This window comes from Mchenga conophoros, linkage group LG9, assembly GCF_057382185.1.
Source record: "Mchenga conophoros isolate Kocher_MC1m ecotype Shallow Benthic linkage group LG9, M_conophoros_male_GT1.1, whole genome shotgun sequence".
NCBI lineage: Eukaryota > Metazoa > Chordata > Actinopteri > Cichliformes > Cichlidae > Mchenga > Mchenga conophoros.
In genome coordinates this window covers 31,324,711-31,341,677 of record NC_140534.1, presented here as the reverse complement: position 1 = coordinate 31,341,677, position 16,967 = coordinate 31,324,711, and the positions used below count along the sequence as shown (strand labels likewise).

At 40.9% G+C, this 16,967-nt stretch overlaps 1 protein-coding gene and 2 pseudogenes across 1 annotated transcript; all 3 read left to right on the top strand.

The window, feature by feature from the left end:
• The first annotated feature begins 318 nt into the window (after window positions 1-318).
• LOC146567584 (B-cell receptor CD22-like) lies at window positions 319-3,243 on the top strand. Its single transcript, XM_085287518.1, has 6 exons — window positions 319-391; window positions 621-1,004; window positions 1,309-1,614; window positions 1,696-1,956; window positions 2,769-2,859; window positions 3,015-3,243. The coding sequence occupies exons 1-6, from the start codon at window positions 319-321 to the stop codon at window positions 3,082-3,084; spliced, it is 1,185 nt and encodes a 394-aa protein (XP_085143644.1). The 3' UTR covers window positions 3,085-3,243.
• A 3,044-nt stretch (window positions 3,244-6,287) lies between these two features.
• On the top strand, window positions 6,288-8,260 carry LOC146567583 (uncharacterized; annotated as a pseudogene).
• Window positions 8,261-14,783: 6,523 nt separating this feature from the next.
• LOC146567570 (sialoadhesin-like) overlaps window positions 14,784-16,967 on the top strand; it is a 163,886-nt pseudogene continuing 161,702 nt past the window's right edge.

Genomic DNA, 16,967 nt, shown 5'->3' with positions numbered 1-16,967 from the left:
ACTGAAGTGACAGGAGTGTGCATGATGGGAACATAAAAAGACTGACTGAATAAAGAAAGACAGAATACTAAAAGCATCACAGGCCTGTTTGCTTTGACATGACAACATCTAAACAGAGAAGTGTTTCACTCGCTCTGTTTCTGCTGAAACCACTTTTACTTTGTCGTCTCTCGTCTGTAGCAGTCTGATCATTTGGTAAGACATTCGTTTTTAAATTTTACTAACTGTGTTTATTACAAAAAACCCAAACACCTTATGAAAGATAATTTCTAGTTTGATATTTTATTTGTGTAATTATGTATTTTATTTATACAGGTGATGAGTTTTGTGACAGTCCAGTCTGTGAACATCATGACAGGCATCATGTTACTGAGTCTCCTCTTTATTCCAAGTGAGCCGTCTCATTACAGTCATTTACAGTCTGACAGATCAGTGCAGATAGAGAAACTTTACAAAGTCACACACTTTATATTTGTAAGTTAAGTGAAACATTTTGTACCGAAGGTGTAGAAAGAACAGGAGAAAAAAGCAAACCCACGACACTTAAAGTCAGTTTTGTAAATATGAATTTTCTCTTCATTTAGATTTGCACATTTTAATTTTGCTCTCTGGATTCCCAGACTCTTTGGCTGCTTGTCCTGATTCTACAAACCTGTTCATCACTGCACCAACAGAGATGGAAGCTCTGAGTGGATCTTGTTTACAAATCCCATGTAACTTTAGTGATGCTGGACCAGTAAAGTTTGACAGCACAAGACCTATGTTTGGAGTGTGGATTAAAAATAATTATGATATTTTTGCACATCCAGAAAATGTGATTTTCAACAACAGTGGGACAGTTAACATCTATCCAATGAATATTACAGGAAACCTGAAGGAGAAAAGCTGCACCACTCTGTTTTCCAATTTAATCACAAATTATACAAACACATACTACTTCAGAATTATGAACTGGCCGTTCCAAGCAACAGCTTCTTGTGATCCTCTTAAAATAACAATTAAAGGTAAGAGACTTTTGATATTAGTATTAACCAATGAAAAGTCTAATTGTATTATTAACAGGTCAGATGTCACATAAATATACCTATTCAAATATTTTCTCTCTCTATTTTCTATTGTTAAACACTACCATTATGTTAATGTTTGGAGAAACAGTTTTGTTCTTCTTTGGCTCTTTGAGAGTTAAAAAAGTATATGCTGAGTCCTTTCAGTTTCATGATTTTTGAATGGAAAATTATTATTATTATTATTTTATTCTGTCTTTCCTGTATTATCAGTGTACAAACTATGTTTCATGTTAAACCACAGATTCTCCTTGGAGGCCCGATATTGCAATCCCAGGTGATCTGAAGGAGAAGGAGTCTGTCACTATAACCTGCTCAGCTCTCACTCCCTGTCCACACTCCCCTCCTCAACTCACCTGGAATCTCCAACAAGACTCTCCTAACGAAATAGAGGAAAACACAGATGGAAGCTTTACAACTAAAATCCAGCAAACAATCACTCTGTCAGACACACATGATGGAAAGAAGATCAGCTGCTCTGCCAGATATCCTGTGAACCAAGGAAAAGACACCAAGACAGCAGAGACAGAAGAGACTCTCAGTGTTTCATGTAAGACAATCAAAGGTTTTTTTTTAAAATCCTGCCAACTAATCATAATTTATGAGATATCATTTTCTTTCTTTTTCTCAGATGCTCCTAAAAACACCTCCGCATCCATCAGTCCATCAGGTTTGGTGTCAGCAGGCAGCTGGGTGAACCTGACCTGCTCCAGCAGAGCCAAACCTCCAGTCAGCAGCTTCACCTGGTTCAAGAAGAGCAGAGATGGAGCTGTGAAAGTATCTGAAGGAGAGATTTACAGCTTCAATGTAACAGATGGAGGAGTTTATTACTGTGTGGCCACTAATGATCTGGGTAATCAGACATCAGCAGAGATTCGTGTGTCTGTTACAGGTAAAGGCCGAAGCTACTGATGTGTTGTATTCACATATTTTCCTTTTTCTTGTCCACGAAAACAAACATTAATGGTAAATGGCCTGTATTTGTATGGCGCTTTACTAGTCCCTAAGGACCCCAAAGCGCTTTACACATCCAGTCATCCACCCATTCAAACACTGGTGATGGCAAGCTACATTGCAGCCACAGCCACCCTGGGGCGCACTGACAGAGGCGAGGCTGCCGAACACTGGCGCCACCAGGCCCTCTGACCACCACCATATATAACTTCAAGTGGTAATCAAATGCATTTTGCATCAATATTTCAACGTTAAACTGTAAATTGATGTCAGAAAGTAATTGTCTTACATAAAGTGCTAAAAAAAGAGACAAACATATTTTAATTTTTTTATTATTTATTATATTTATTATATTACATTTATATTCATAAGGACGGTAAAAAGCCTATAAAAAAACATTAACTTTATCCTAAATTAGCTGAAAAAACACAGCACAGCCACTTTCATCATGAAAAGAAGAAATGCACAAATAAAAAAAAATGGTCACAAAATAACAGAAGGTGATAATATTAAGTTTTCTAGTAACACTACTCTACAATAAGCTGAAGAATTAAGACTCAAGACTAATATGTCTCAAACTGACAACTGGGGTTAGCTCCAAGTTAGATTTATCTGAGTGAAAAGAAAACAGGACAAAGCCACATAGAAAGCATCATAGTCGCGTCCCCTCAGGGGGCTGTGTTTAATGTGAAATGTTCAATTTTCTTTTATTTCATCTTTTTGTTGCTCTAAAATCTCGTTGCCTTGCAGATGAACAGTCAGGAAAACTGTTCGGTGTCTGCATTGTAGTGAAGACTGTGGGAATCATACTGCTTGTGAGCACACTGGTCTTATTTGAGTGGTGAGCCAGCTGCTTCTATGATAGTCATTTATAACTATTTACAGGCTACAGGGTTAATTTTACTTCTATTTAAGTCGATTAAGTCGATTTTTATTATTCATAATTACAGAAATGAACCAAAAACTAGTTTCATTTCAATTTGTTTTTTTCTTCAGCTGGTTTAGATCAAGACAGTTCAACAAACCAGAGACAGAAACCATCTACATGAATCAAGCTGCATCATAGTCCAAACTAGTGCAACAGGAGGACAAAAATCTTGGACATCAGTCATGTGAACATCTGCATGCTGACTGAAACATCTGTATAGGATTCAAAGTAATGTTAATATTTGTGAAACCTACTGTTTAAGTTAACTAACATCATAGCGTGGTGTTGCTGCACAACAACGACACTGTACTTATTGTGGTGTTACTGTGTATATGATATGATATCATGAATGATAAAGTGTCTGTTTGTGGCTGATTTACTTCACTGGTGAAGAACTGATAAAACAAACAAAGTTTCTATCAGCTTTTACAACAACATTTCTTAATCATGTGGTCAGTGATTCTGTGTACTGATTTTATGTGTGCGTTCATTTTTTAAGATATTATTTGTTCCATGAATACATGAATGTGCCCATTCAGTGGTTTGTTGTGTCACATTGGTGGTTCTAGATAAATGTACGTTATAACTGATACAGTTTCTGTTGAATCAACTGTCATAAATGATTGTGTTCCTATAAAATATAAAAACTTTATTTACACAAATGAGGAACAGGTTAAATCTTTTGATTGATTTAAGTGATGAGCTTTGTGACAGACAATCTGCGAACTTCCTAATAAATATATTACTCATTCTCCTCTTTATTCCAAGTTGGCATTTCAGTCATTTACAGTATGAAAGTTCAGTGCAGATAGAGATTCTTTAGAAAGACACATTTACTGTTCTGTCCTCACTAGATGTGGGCGTGATTTAGCTTGTTTGACAGACAGTGAACAGAATGAGAAGAAGAGAATGCTTTGAACTGAGATTCTTCTTTACTTCGATCTGCATCTCCAGTTTACAGGCCATGTTACTGAGGCTTCTTATACATGGTATCCTTTATCCATTTTCATTACTCTCCTTTCTCTTTTCTTTTTGTAAAACTAAATAAACACAAAACAGATAATTACCTTCTCATTCACTGAACATACATAATGTACTAACTGAAACTTAGTTTTCATGACAACCAGCAAAAACATAAATCTTAAGGTTGCCTAAATTAAACATAAACATCACCTTCAGTTAACTAGCATTATTGATCATAGCAAGTTAACAAGCACATGCTAATATACAGTCGCTAGCACACAAGTAGCTTTACAAATGAGTAATGACCACACAGCTGAAATAGTAACTCAGTATACTCACATTACACATGCATCACAAATCAGATAGTTAAGGTTATAGTATGTAATGGAAACTTACAGGCATGCGTGGGCAAAGGTTTCACCTCCACTGAGCACTTGGAGCAAACTAGCTGGGCATAACAACTTCCCAAGTGCCAACTGTGGCCACAAGAGGGTGCCAAATCATACAAACAAAAGCATATTACCACATTAAAGTTATACCAACACATTTACACTGAATCTGTTGACTGGAGAAAGGAAAAGAAAATAACACTTATTTGTTGAAACAGATTTATTGAAACATTCATCGCAGATTCTCTTAATGTAAATTTGAACAATGCGAAATACAGGGCTACTAAACACTTTTTTGTAATTTAAAGCTATTGCTTATTATTTTCACATGGGTCGTTGGGGGGGGGGGGGGGGGGGGGGGGGGCATTTTTGCGTGCTTTAGAGACAGAAAAATTTACATCACAGGTCTCCAAAAACCCAGTTTCAAAACTGTTTTACATATCAATGCTAAGTAGCCACTCTTATATTGAGGCCAGAACTCTGACCAAATGTTCCTTTTATTTAAAACCAGGGAAGGAATTCCTCTTCTTAAATAGAGACCACGCAAGCCAGAAATCCACGGAGGAACCTCGTATCTCGGCCCTGTCTCTGCCTGAAGGGCGCGTTGCAGCCCAGCCCAGCTGCACTCCACAATTTGAGCTTGATTACTGTAAACGGAGCCTCCCTCGTAGTACCGCCTTGAAACAGACAGACATTGGCCAGCTACGTAGTCGGCATGGCCGCTGCGACCCTCCCCTGACAAAGCTGCACTGGGTGCACAAAAGTGGGGAAAGCGATTCTCACATACCTATGCAAGCATAGGTGCACCTCTGCCCTGCTGTCGATTACACGCGTCATCTCCCACTGTCACCCCTCTTGCAGGAATGGACTGGGTTGCTGTGTTACGGTGGCCGGTCCATCTGCAAATGACCCGTCGCACCCCAAGATCAGGCAACAGGTCCGCCCACAGTTCAACAGGCGCCTGCTATTGTCCGCCCAGTCCACAGTGGATTAACATCACTGAAACACTGAAACATGGAATATAAATATCAGGGTAAAACCATGCAAACAAAATCAGTACTGTACGCACCAATACACACTAAGATCAAAACAATACAAACCATAAAACAAACATAAATTTCCACTGTGAGACACCTGAACCTGAGAAAAACCGAGACTTGAGACAACATGAATTCCAGGAATATGAGGCAAGACAGGCAGACGATATTCTAAAAGCCTTGAAATAAATATGGTCTAGTACACCCCATGCCCCCCTTTAGATTCACCCTGCCTGCTCCAGGTATGACTGTGATTTGGGACGGATGCTGTCAGCCGTCAGCAAGCTACCAATTTAAACATTGTAGCATTGTAGAGGGGGGGTACTGTCACGGACCCGGTTCCGGGGACTCGGGGTTCGTGAACAGTGTGGACCTTTATTGTTATTAGTGTATTGGATGTATGTTTGCTGCACTGTGTTCTTGTGTTCCATGCTGGTGTGTGTGTGTGTGTGAGGCTGGAGGATGAAGGACAGCCACCTGCAGGCCTGATGGGTGTGGCCCTGCCAGCTGCTGGTCACGCCTAGCTTACCACACACCTGCTTCTGATCAGGATCGTCGGGGGAGCTACTTAACAGAGCGATGGAGCTTCCTCCGGCGCAGGATCGTTGAGTTAGACTCCATGTCAGTGTTTGTAGTGCTGGTCAGTGTATGCCTGCTGGAGTTGGTGCCATAACGGCTGTGTCTGTGATTTTTCCTCAGGAGAGTGGAACACAGGACTGCAAGACACACGGGGTGTGTGAAGGCACAGGGGCAGAGAGCACGGGATACCAGCACTTGGGAGAAGACACGTCACGGGAGTCGAGGGAGCACTTTTGGAGATTCAATGTGTGGTGTACATTTACCTCACTGTAAATAAACCCACTGTTCATTTCATTAAGTCCAGCGTTTGGGTCCTTTCTCCAACATCCCCCACGGTCTGCCCCCCAGACCGTGACAGAACGATCCTGCCATTATGGGCCCAGCGGACTCAAGGACCGTCTCACAGGAGGAATTGCTCGCCCAGTTCTGGAAATACTGTCGGAGCATTATCCAGGTGGCAGATCCACATCAGAGACACTTACAGGTCGTATTTTTTGATTCCTTCTTATCATCAATCACCTCATCTGTGAGCTTTTTGGACATTAAGAGACTAATTTCGATTATAACCACGCTGAGGGAAAGTTCCTGTTTTGAGCTGTTTGGTTTGGGCTGTCCGGGCGAGGAGGATATGGCAACCTCCCTGGGAGCCCTTGCTGCCTATTTCTTTTTTCATAGGCTGATAGCCTCCCCGCCGTCGCTTGCAGCTCGCTTGTTGGACCCTCCATTGCGGGGGAAACGTTTCACACGCCCTCTGCACCTCACCACATCTCCACTCACCTCTGCGGCACCTGCTGAGTCAGCAGACCAAGGACCGGCAGCTCAAAATCACACAGCTGCTCTCCTGTCCGGCCGGCTGGTGGAACCTCAGCCTGATACGCTGGCCCCGGCATCGTTACAGAAGCGACGCTTGCGCCGCCGGCGTGCCTCACCGCAGTCAGACTCTAAAACTTTCCAACAGCCGGCTGTGGTGAGTCATATGGACAATTCTTCGTCACTCACCTCTACCGTTTACTCTGGGGCTATGTTTATACGGCCAGCTGCCCAGCCGGTAGCCAAAGCGCAGCCAGCGGCCCAGCTGGTCGCCGTACCACAGCCAATCGCCCAGCTAGTAATTCGGCCGTCACCTGCTGAATCATTCCCCGCGACATCTACCTCACCGCCTACCGTTTCATCCCGTTCACCATCTACACCACCCGCTGCTTCACCATCTGCAGCTGTAACACCGTCGTCATCTCATCCGCATGCAGTCACCCCTCAGCCATCTTCTCCACCAGCGGCAGCCTCCATTCCACTACCCACTCCAGCAGCCCTGACCTCACACGCGTCCAACGCCTGATGGACTGGGTAACTCACACCACCAACGCAAGGGCAAGAGTGGTGGGGTTAAATGCCATCGAGGCAATCCTGGAGGGAAGTCCCTACCTCGGCCAGCTTAAGGAAGTTTCCGCCTTCCTTCGCACCCTGCATGAAGCCCGGGGGGTAGTGCAAGCTCGGGAAACCCCAGACTTTGTCCAGCGGCAGCGGCTCGGCGAGCGGGAGCTCAGCATGCCCGAGCAGGAGCTCAGCGAGCGGGAGGAGCCCGCGTCGCCAGCTGTGGAACTCAGCGAGCCGGAGCAGCTCAGCGAGCCGGAGGAGCTCAGCGTGCCGGAGGAGCACTGTGAGCCGGAGGTGCTCAGCGAGCTAATGCTGGAGGAGCTCAGCGAGCTAATGCTGGAGGAGCTCAGCGAGCTATTGCCGGAGGAGCTCGGCGAGCCGGAGGAGCACTGTGAGCCGGAGGAGCTCAGCGGGCTAATGCTGGAGGAGCTCAGCGAGCTATTGCCGGAGGAGCTCGGCGAGCCGGAGGAGCACTGTGAGCCGGAGCAGCCCAGCGAGCCACCCACTGAGAAGCCCGCACCGCTGCTGGCGGACCTCAACGAGCCGGAGGGACCGGCGTTGCCAGCAGAGGAGCTCAGCGAGCTTGGTGAGCCCGCGCTGCCACCGGAGGAGCTCGGAGGTCCGGAGGGATCCGCTGAGCCAGAGCTGGAGGTCTGCGTGCCGGAGGGGCCGCCACGTCCTGCAGCCCGGCCGGTACATCGGGAATCGTGGGTGGTGCTGAGGCGGGAGCTGCAACCCCGCCGCCACCGGACCCGTGGCCGCCCGCTGGAGCAGCAACGCCGCCGCCACCGGACCCGTGGCCGCCTGCCGGAGCTGCAACGCCGTTGCCACCGGATCCGTGGCAGGCCGCCTGAAGCGTTCTGCTTCCATCACGGGGTTAGAGGTAGGCCACCTGAACTTTTTTGCCGCCACTGCCTAACCCGCAGCGGGTCCCGCTTGTTTTACCGTCCTGCAGATCGGCCGCCAACCTAACCCTAAATGATATGATACGACCCTGACCTCCGGCACCAGCTAAGCAGCTCCCTTGCGCCCCCCGACCTCTCCTGCTTGGCTGCTTTCCTCCAGGGAGCAGGAACGGGTGCAGGCACCTGCTGAGCACCAGTCGCTCCCACCTGCAAGGTGGGTACTGGTGCAGAGGTAGACTTTTCCCTGGCTGGCCTCACACACTGGACCGGCACAGGTGCGGATCTAGAGAGCTGGCATGGTGAAATGATCTCTTGCCACTCCTAGTGCCACTCTAGTTTTGCATTTGAAAGTGTTGTTTATTAAGATAAGATAGCATTAACACTTTGAAAGCGGAATGAAGGTGAGTGTTATTAACACTCTGTGTGCCGCGTCTCCAAATCACATGACCGACATGCAATTAAGCTGACGTAGCAACAAGCTGCAACCACGCTGAGTCTCTATTTCAGCTTGTGTTGAAAGTTCAGACTTCAAAGTAAACTACAGTTAATAATAAGATTAACAGTTCATCTTCATATTTTAATGTAACATCTGTAGCTTTACTGCAGAGTTTTCAGTTTGAAGAGCTCTGGATGGAGCAGCTACAAAGTTTGCTTTTCTTCACATTTGTTGATCAAATGGTTTGATGAAGGACTCTCGCTAGCTTTGTCCAAGTAAAAGGTTTAACAGTACTTTCATAAACAGCGCTGTGTTTTCTTTCGTACACTTAAAAAATGTTTTCTTTCAATTAACATGAGCTCGCTGTGTTGGCTGACAGACTTCAGGTCCACATTAAATGATTACAACATCATCACTGCTGCTGTTTTGTTATCAGTCCTTTTGTTTAAAAAGTGGGGTCTGCATGAGCTTAATATTGCCATACTTTTAATTGACACGTGTGCTTCTTGAAACGTTTCTGTTGCAGGTCTGTGCCAGTGAAACTTTACATTTACTTGGTGACAACTGAGCTACAGAGCTACAGATTAAACAGGCCAGGCAACAGTAACCTGACTTCCATTACGTATCGGGAAGAATTCCGTGGACTCATTGTCAGACTCTACACTGGTGCAGCGGGTCATCGGTTTCTCCTGGTGCACGAGAATGCCATGTGGCAAAGATATGTAGGCAATTACTTGCCCCCACGCTCACCTGATCTAAATCCAAGGGAAGACCTCTGCAACATTATGTATCAGTCCATCTGACATAACCAGACTATGTAGGAGCTCAGTAATGACCTGGTCCAGATCTGGGATCCAGGACACCATCCACTGTCTCATTAAGACCATACCCCAAATTGCCAGGCATGAGAACAAGCATACGGATGATATACAAACTACTGAGTACCATTTTGAGTGGCTGCAATGAAGTTTGAGCAAAAATATCCTGCTGCATCATTTTTTCTATTTTGATTTGTGGGGCTTCTTTGAATTAATCCCTGTGTAGGCTGGAAATGTTAACTTCCATCAAACAATGTGGCTTCCTTTGTCTCTAACACAGTACTTGCCCGATATTAGAGGTGAGTGGATCGATCCAAATATCAATATTATCGATACCAACACTAGTATTGGTATTGGATTGATACTAGCACCACTGGATCGATACTTTGCTTCTATCCTTCAAGGTCAGTATGTAGCCTGCTGAACTGTGTTAATTATTTCTTTGCAAAAAATAAACCTCAAGCATGCACTATGAAAAATGCGGAACCTTTTTGTGTGCTATAGAGACAGAAAAAAACCCAGTTTCAAAACACATTAAAACCTGAAAGGTGTGTTTTTTGTTGTGTTAGCTAATTATTGTAGAAAATAACAATTGTGATATAGTGGTAATTAAACTGTGTTCAGAATTTGCAAATTGAGAATTCATCTCCTAAGCAATGGCACACTACTCTCCCTCAATTAGCTGCCTAAATACTGGCCCTGTATTTACTTGGTATTGGATCAAAATTTACCAAAATTTGGAGTGTGGCACAGCACTGCTGTGAATGAGGGAAAGTGTGAATGTTGATTTTTTTTTTAAATGTCCAGGCAAGTATATACATTTTAAATAACAAGATATAATGATACCGATTAACAGAAAGCTTCAGGTTCTTTATATCTATATTATAATTCTTCATAATTAAACAATAAGAACAAGTAGTCTGATGTCCTCTAATAATTATGGAGCTATAATTTAAAATACAGTAATAACACATTAAATGTATGTACAAAATATCAGAATCAGATCACTATCGTTGATACCACCTTGAATTTTGCTTTGTATTGCACATAACTAACCCATATCAGTTTGATATTTCCCCCCATTAACCTCTGATATGTTTTCAATCTTCCTTTAATGTTTTTGAGCGGTGTATAAAACGCTGTGAAAAAGTGTTTCCCTCCTTCCTCATATCCAATTTTTTGTATGTTTGTCGCACTTAAATGTTTCAGATCACTAAACAAATGTAAATATTAGACAGAGATAACACAAGTAAACACAAAATGCAGTTTCTAAATGAAGGTTTTTATTATTAAGGGGAAAAAAGAATTTCAAACCTACACAGCAAATTCAAAAGTGTTAAATTTTTTGGTGTTAATAGTCTCCTTGCAAAAGTAGAGTTAATTTTACTCTAAGCAGAGTCACATTCTTTTAATGTAACTCTGAGGTGTAAAATGATAGTAGTTAAAATCCAGTGTTAAAAATGAGTGTTTCTATGTCAAATCTGGAGGTGTTACAATGGAAATATTAACTCTTGACCTCTTAACTCTGAACTCCTACAGGGGCTATGACACCAACAGAGTAAATTCACAGACTCCGCCCCCAGCACGGCTCCAATCGAAGCTGAAGTGAAGCCGCTTCAGAACATTTTGCTCTACATATTTGAGTTGTTTGCCATGCTTGGTAAGTCATTTTTTCAAAGATTGTTTCAATTATTATTATGAGCTTTTACTTCTGTGGCTCTTTGGAGTTGAGACAAAGCTGTGTGAAAGGCATTAGCCATGTTGCTCGCTGATCGCATAACATTCTGTTTTAGCTAGCTGAAAGGTATTGTTTGCGGGCAAATACCACAGCCTTGAAAAAAAGCTTGCATGTGAATTTTCAGTCAAACTTTTGGTCAAATACGCCTAAAACAATGTCTAGAATGTGAAATGTTGGTATAATGGTGCTACTTGAAGCCTGAAAACGATCGCCCATAAAAAAATTAAAAAAAACGAGCAAACAGCAGTAGCAGACGTCCTGACTGGATTCTACGTTAGCATACATCCCTCCAGAGTTTTGTGCACACGGTTTAGGTAAAAATGAAAAAGGTTGAGGTTTTACATTTAGTTCAGTATTACCTGTTGCCTGCGTCCTTGTCTTTTGGGAAAATACTTTACACAAGTAATGGCTCAAAGAGGATTCCTTTTTTTTTTCTTTTACTGTGCTGCAATTGATTACTGGATTATTTGTGCCATTAATTAGTGTCAACTAATTTTTATTCAATCTCTGCACAGGATATGCTTGTGAAGATGGAATATGGGGGAGAGCAGAAGTGCGTTGAAGTTCCACAAAGGAATGAATGAAGGACATGCATATTGTATTGAAGAAATAAGTGATGATGATGATGTCAGACCTTTTGATAAACAAAATTCTAATGAAAGTGAGAACATGTATACTGTTACATCTTTCAGAAAATGTTTTGAAATTGTGGTGCACAGTTCAGAATAAATGTTTTTCAAAAACCATTGCATCTTTTTAGTAAATGTTTATTTCCAAAAGAAATTTCTAGAAGTTCAGAACAGTAAAATTCCCGCTTTTTCGAATGAATTAGAAGATAACTCTTACGTAGTTAAACTAAAATACTCTTTGAGAGTTAATATATAAACTCTTAACACCAAGTGTTAAATTATCAACTCCAGACAGATTTGGTGTTTAACACTAAATCAGAGTTAACGTACCAACTCTCCAAAAAGAGTTAAATTAACACTCTCTGGTGTGGACCCATATAGACACTTTAATAGTGTTGAAATCAAATCCGACAGTGTTAATTTGGACATGCTGGATTTGCTGTGTACCTGTGTGAAAATCTTCCTAAATATATTAGCTGGTTGGGCCACCCTTAGCAGCGACAACTGCAATCAAGCATTTGTGCTAACTAGCAATGTCTTTTTAGCAGTTGTCTTTTATGAAGCTTTGGAGGAATTTTTGCCCACTCATCTTTGCAGAATTGTTCCAATTCAGTCACATTGGAGGGTTTTTGAGCATGAACTGTCTGTTTAAGGTCATGCCACACCATCTCAGCGTCATTGAGTTTAGTCTTAGACAAGGCCTTAAAAAGCTCTTTATTTCGTTTCTTTTAAGACATTCAGAGGCAGACTTGATGGTTTATTTTTGATAATTGCCCTGCTGCAAAACCTGTGTGCTTCAGCTTGAGGTCATGAACAGATGACCAGACTTTGTACTACAGAAGAGCAGAGATGGAGCTGTGAATCTGAAGTATCTGAAGATTTAACAGGGGTCTAACCCTATATAGGAAATTGTGAGAGAAACTTTTTCCTGCACTTCTGTAATTTTTAGGTTTTTAGTTTTATTTATGAAGTAAATGTCTTTATTAATACAAAGCATCACACACCCCTGGCATTTTATATTGCCTCCACATATTTCCAGTTGTCTCTATTTGGGAGTGATCCTTTCTCTAAAGAAAACAAACCCTGCTCCTGCTGCAGGTATTACTATGTTAATGTTAGTTAGAAAAACTGCTTTAAACCCTGTTTGGACATTAGACTTTAATGTTGTTTAGACTTTAATAAAGATGTAACTGGTTAGTATATGATGTATCTGATGACTGATATGGTATGAAATTTACACTTCAGTGGTTTTCTTCTCGTCAGAGAGCTCTGAGTTTGATTCGTGTGTTCATATATGGGCATAAAAGGCTGACTAAATCACTAGAGATCATATTTAGATGACATCATGTGTGGAAGAAAGGAAATTGCAAAGGTTTGTCACAGAAATTTGTGTGCCTGTACTCACACAGGTGGCAGAAACTTTGACTGATAACAAACTTCCCCAATGTGTTTAAATGTTTCTGCTTTTATTTAATCAGTCATTTATTGGTTGATAAATAGATTTACATGTCAGCCAAAAGCTGCCATATAAATGGGTTTCTCCATTAATCTGGAGTGGTTTTTTCTATGACCCAAGAGGAGAGAAGGATATGTAAACACGAGTGAAGGCTACGAAGAACTCTACACTGAGGTGAAGAAAATACGAGAACTGTAGTGAAGTAGCATAACATTAACAAGAAATATGAAACCTATAAATGTGTCTCTTTTACAGTTTAGTGAAATTACACAAACAACATCCTGCCACTTTTTAAGTTCAGTTTTTGTCTTAACTTCACCTGTAATAACTGTTTTCAGGTGATTTCTTGTGGTTATAACAAGAAGCAGAAGTTGAAGGAGGAACTCCTTTTCCACAAAAACAGAAATAGTTCTGCAAAATGTACTCTCCACATACTTCAGCTTTTTAAATTTGAGTCTTTATGTTCCTGCCAACATGTTTTGTATCTTCTTATGGGATTTGTTATTCATATGGGAGCTTGAAATCTTGAAATAAATGTCCAGCTACCATTGGGTGAAACTCTGTAGGCTATGGATGTATACAAAAAGTGTGACATGTTGTTAAAAGTGATCAGAATGTTCAGTAAGACAAGAAAAGCACTGTGTAAATCCAGCCAGCAAACTGAGAAGAAACATATCAAAAAGGGGGTTTGGGGGCTCAAATGATTAAATTGGAACCTGAGCTATTATTTCAATGAGTGTTGGAAACACACATGAAAAATTTCCCACCACTGCTTTGAATGTGCAGACTATAGTAGTTTGAAATAAGCAGTGCTTGTCTGGGTTAACACAGGCCGTGATACTGTGTGATAACACGTTTGGCTCCAAAAAGAATTATTATAAAAATAAATTTATGTTACAGAATGATTGTGAGCCAACAGCATGTCTCAGGAGTGAGATATAATATTTTAAAAGTCTTTATTTAAGGGAAAAATGCAAGGTCAAAAAGTCAAAGCAGCCAATAGTCACAAATAATGAAGATCAGATTGTAGGACAGAAAAAAGTGATCGGATAAAACAAAGTAAGAAGACAACTGAAATGAGCGACTCTGAGTACAAGGGACATAATGAAGGAATGAGGAACAGGTTAGTGTGTGAGTGAAGGGTCAGCACAGGTGAATGTGGAGGCAGGCAGGTGGGAGTGGCAGTGTCTGAAGTGTCAGCAGAGTGCATGATGGGAACATAAAAAGCAGATTGACTGAATAAAGAAAAACAGAAAACTAACAGTTTGCTTTGACATTACAACATCTAAACAGAGAAGTGTTTCACTCGCTCTGTTTCTGCTGAAATGACACATTGACTTTTACTTTGTCGTCTCTCGTCTGTAGCAGTCTGATCATTAGGTAAGACATTTGTTTTAAAATTTGAGCAATTGTGCATGTTACAAAAAACCCAAACACCTTATGAAAGATAATTTCTAGTTTGATATTTTATTTGTGTAATTATGTATTTTATTTATACAGGTGATTTGTTTTGTGACAGTCCAGTCTGTGAACATCATGACAGGCATCATGTTACTGAGTCTCCTCTTTATTCCAAGTGAGCTGTCTCATTACAGTCATTTACAGTCTGACAGATCAGTGCAGATAGAGAAACTTTACAAAGTCACACACTTTATATTTGTAAGTTAAGTGAAACATTTTGTACCGAAGGTGTAGAAAGAACAGGAGAAAAAAGCAAACCCACGACACTTAAAGTCAGTTTTGTAAATATGAATTTTCTCTTCATTTAGATTTGCACATTTTAATTTTGCTCTCTGGATTCCCAGACTCTTTGGCTGCTTGTCCTGATTCTACAAACCTGTTCATCACTGCACCAACAGAGATGGAAGCTCTGAGTGGATCTTGTTTACAAATCCCATGTAACTTTAGTGATGCTGGACCAGTAAAGTTTGACAGCACAAGACCTGTGTTTGGAGTGTGGATTAAAAATAATTCTGATATTTTTGCACATCCAGAAAATGTGATTTTCAACAACAGTGGGACAGTTAACATCTATCCAATGAATATTACAGGAAACCTGAAGGAGAAAAGCTGCACCACTCTGTTTTCCAATTTAACCACAAATTATACAAACACATACTACTTCAGAATTATGAACTGGCCGTTCCGAGCAACAGCTTCTTGTGATCCTCTTAAAATAACAATTAAAGGTAAGAGAGTTTCATTTCATTCTTATTAAGAATATAAAGTCCAATCATTAGCAGTTTAAACATCAAAAAGCATTATGGTCAAATAAAGAGGCTGATATCACTCTGTTTATTTGCCCACAACTGTAAAGTGAACTGGAATGCAGAATATTATAATAATATTATAATAATATTATATTTTGTATTCTTTATTGTGAACAGTAAAATTGGGATTCATTCAAAAATACCTTTAAAAAGTATTTAACAGTGCTCTGCAGTAAATATAGGTTTTAAAAATCTGTACTGCACACTGTCAACAGATATATTTACCACATATTACTCAAACCTCCTTGAGGTCAATACCAGTTGTTCAGAAGACCTTAATCAGCTTGTGCAAAGCCCTTAAAAATGAACACAACTTCAGCAAAACTGCAAGAAAACTGAAAATTAAAAATCAAAGAGAAGAAATCATTCAAATGAATAAGTAGTGAGTTCTTCACAAGCTACTGCTGCATCAACACAAACTAACTTCCTGACACAAATCTATCTTTACATCTCTTTCCCAACATTCCCTGCACTTAGAGGGGACGCAAAAGGAGAAATCCTTTCTGTTAGTGATTAAAAACTTAAACAGTTTTTGCATATTTGTCACTTCTGCATGTTTGAAATGAAATAAAGTTCACGATTAAACAAATATAACCTAAGTAAATTTAAACATTCACTTTTTAATGGTCATTTTATGTATTTGGGGACATCCAGGGTTTAGGCAGACCTATCTGACCCTGTATGAAAAATGGCACTTTCTTTAAAAACACATCACAACCACATTTTCCAAAATTTTCCAAGCAAGACCAAAGCATTACATTTTTAGGGGGATGTAAGCCTGAGTTTGTTTGTTCTTTTTTTTTTCTTGCTGGTGCGTTTTGGACCTTTGTCCTGCTGCATAACCCAAGTGAGCTTCAGGGCACAAACAATTGGCTGGAGATTTTTCTTCAGAATTTTCTGGTAGAGATCAGAGTTCATGGTTCCATCAATTAGGGAAAATCATCCTGAAGCAGCCTCAGACTGTCACACAACCACCACAATGTTTGATTGTTGGTATAATGTTCTCTTGATGAAATGCTTTGTTAGTTTTATGCCCATTGTAACAGGAAATTTCAAGTTTCATCTTGTTACTCGAAAGAGTATTTTTGGCAGATGTAAGTTGTGCCTTTGTGTTCTGTTAGCTCTATTTATTTTCTCCTTAAACTTTCCCATGGAGACCATTTATTGCCCAGTTGCGTATTCTTATTTTTGAATCATGAACTCTGACCCTAACTGAGAAAAGGGAGGCCTGCAGTTCTTTGGATGATGTTCTGGGGTCTTTTGTGAACTCCTGGATGAATCATAAATACACTCTTGAGTAATTTTGGAAGGTTGGCAAGAAACTTCACCACTGTTCCAGATTTTCTCCATTTTGTGGATAATGGTTCTCACTGTGGTTCATGCGGCATCACAAAGCCTTAGAAATGCTTTTGTGATCCTTTCAGCCT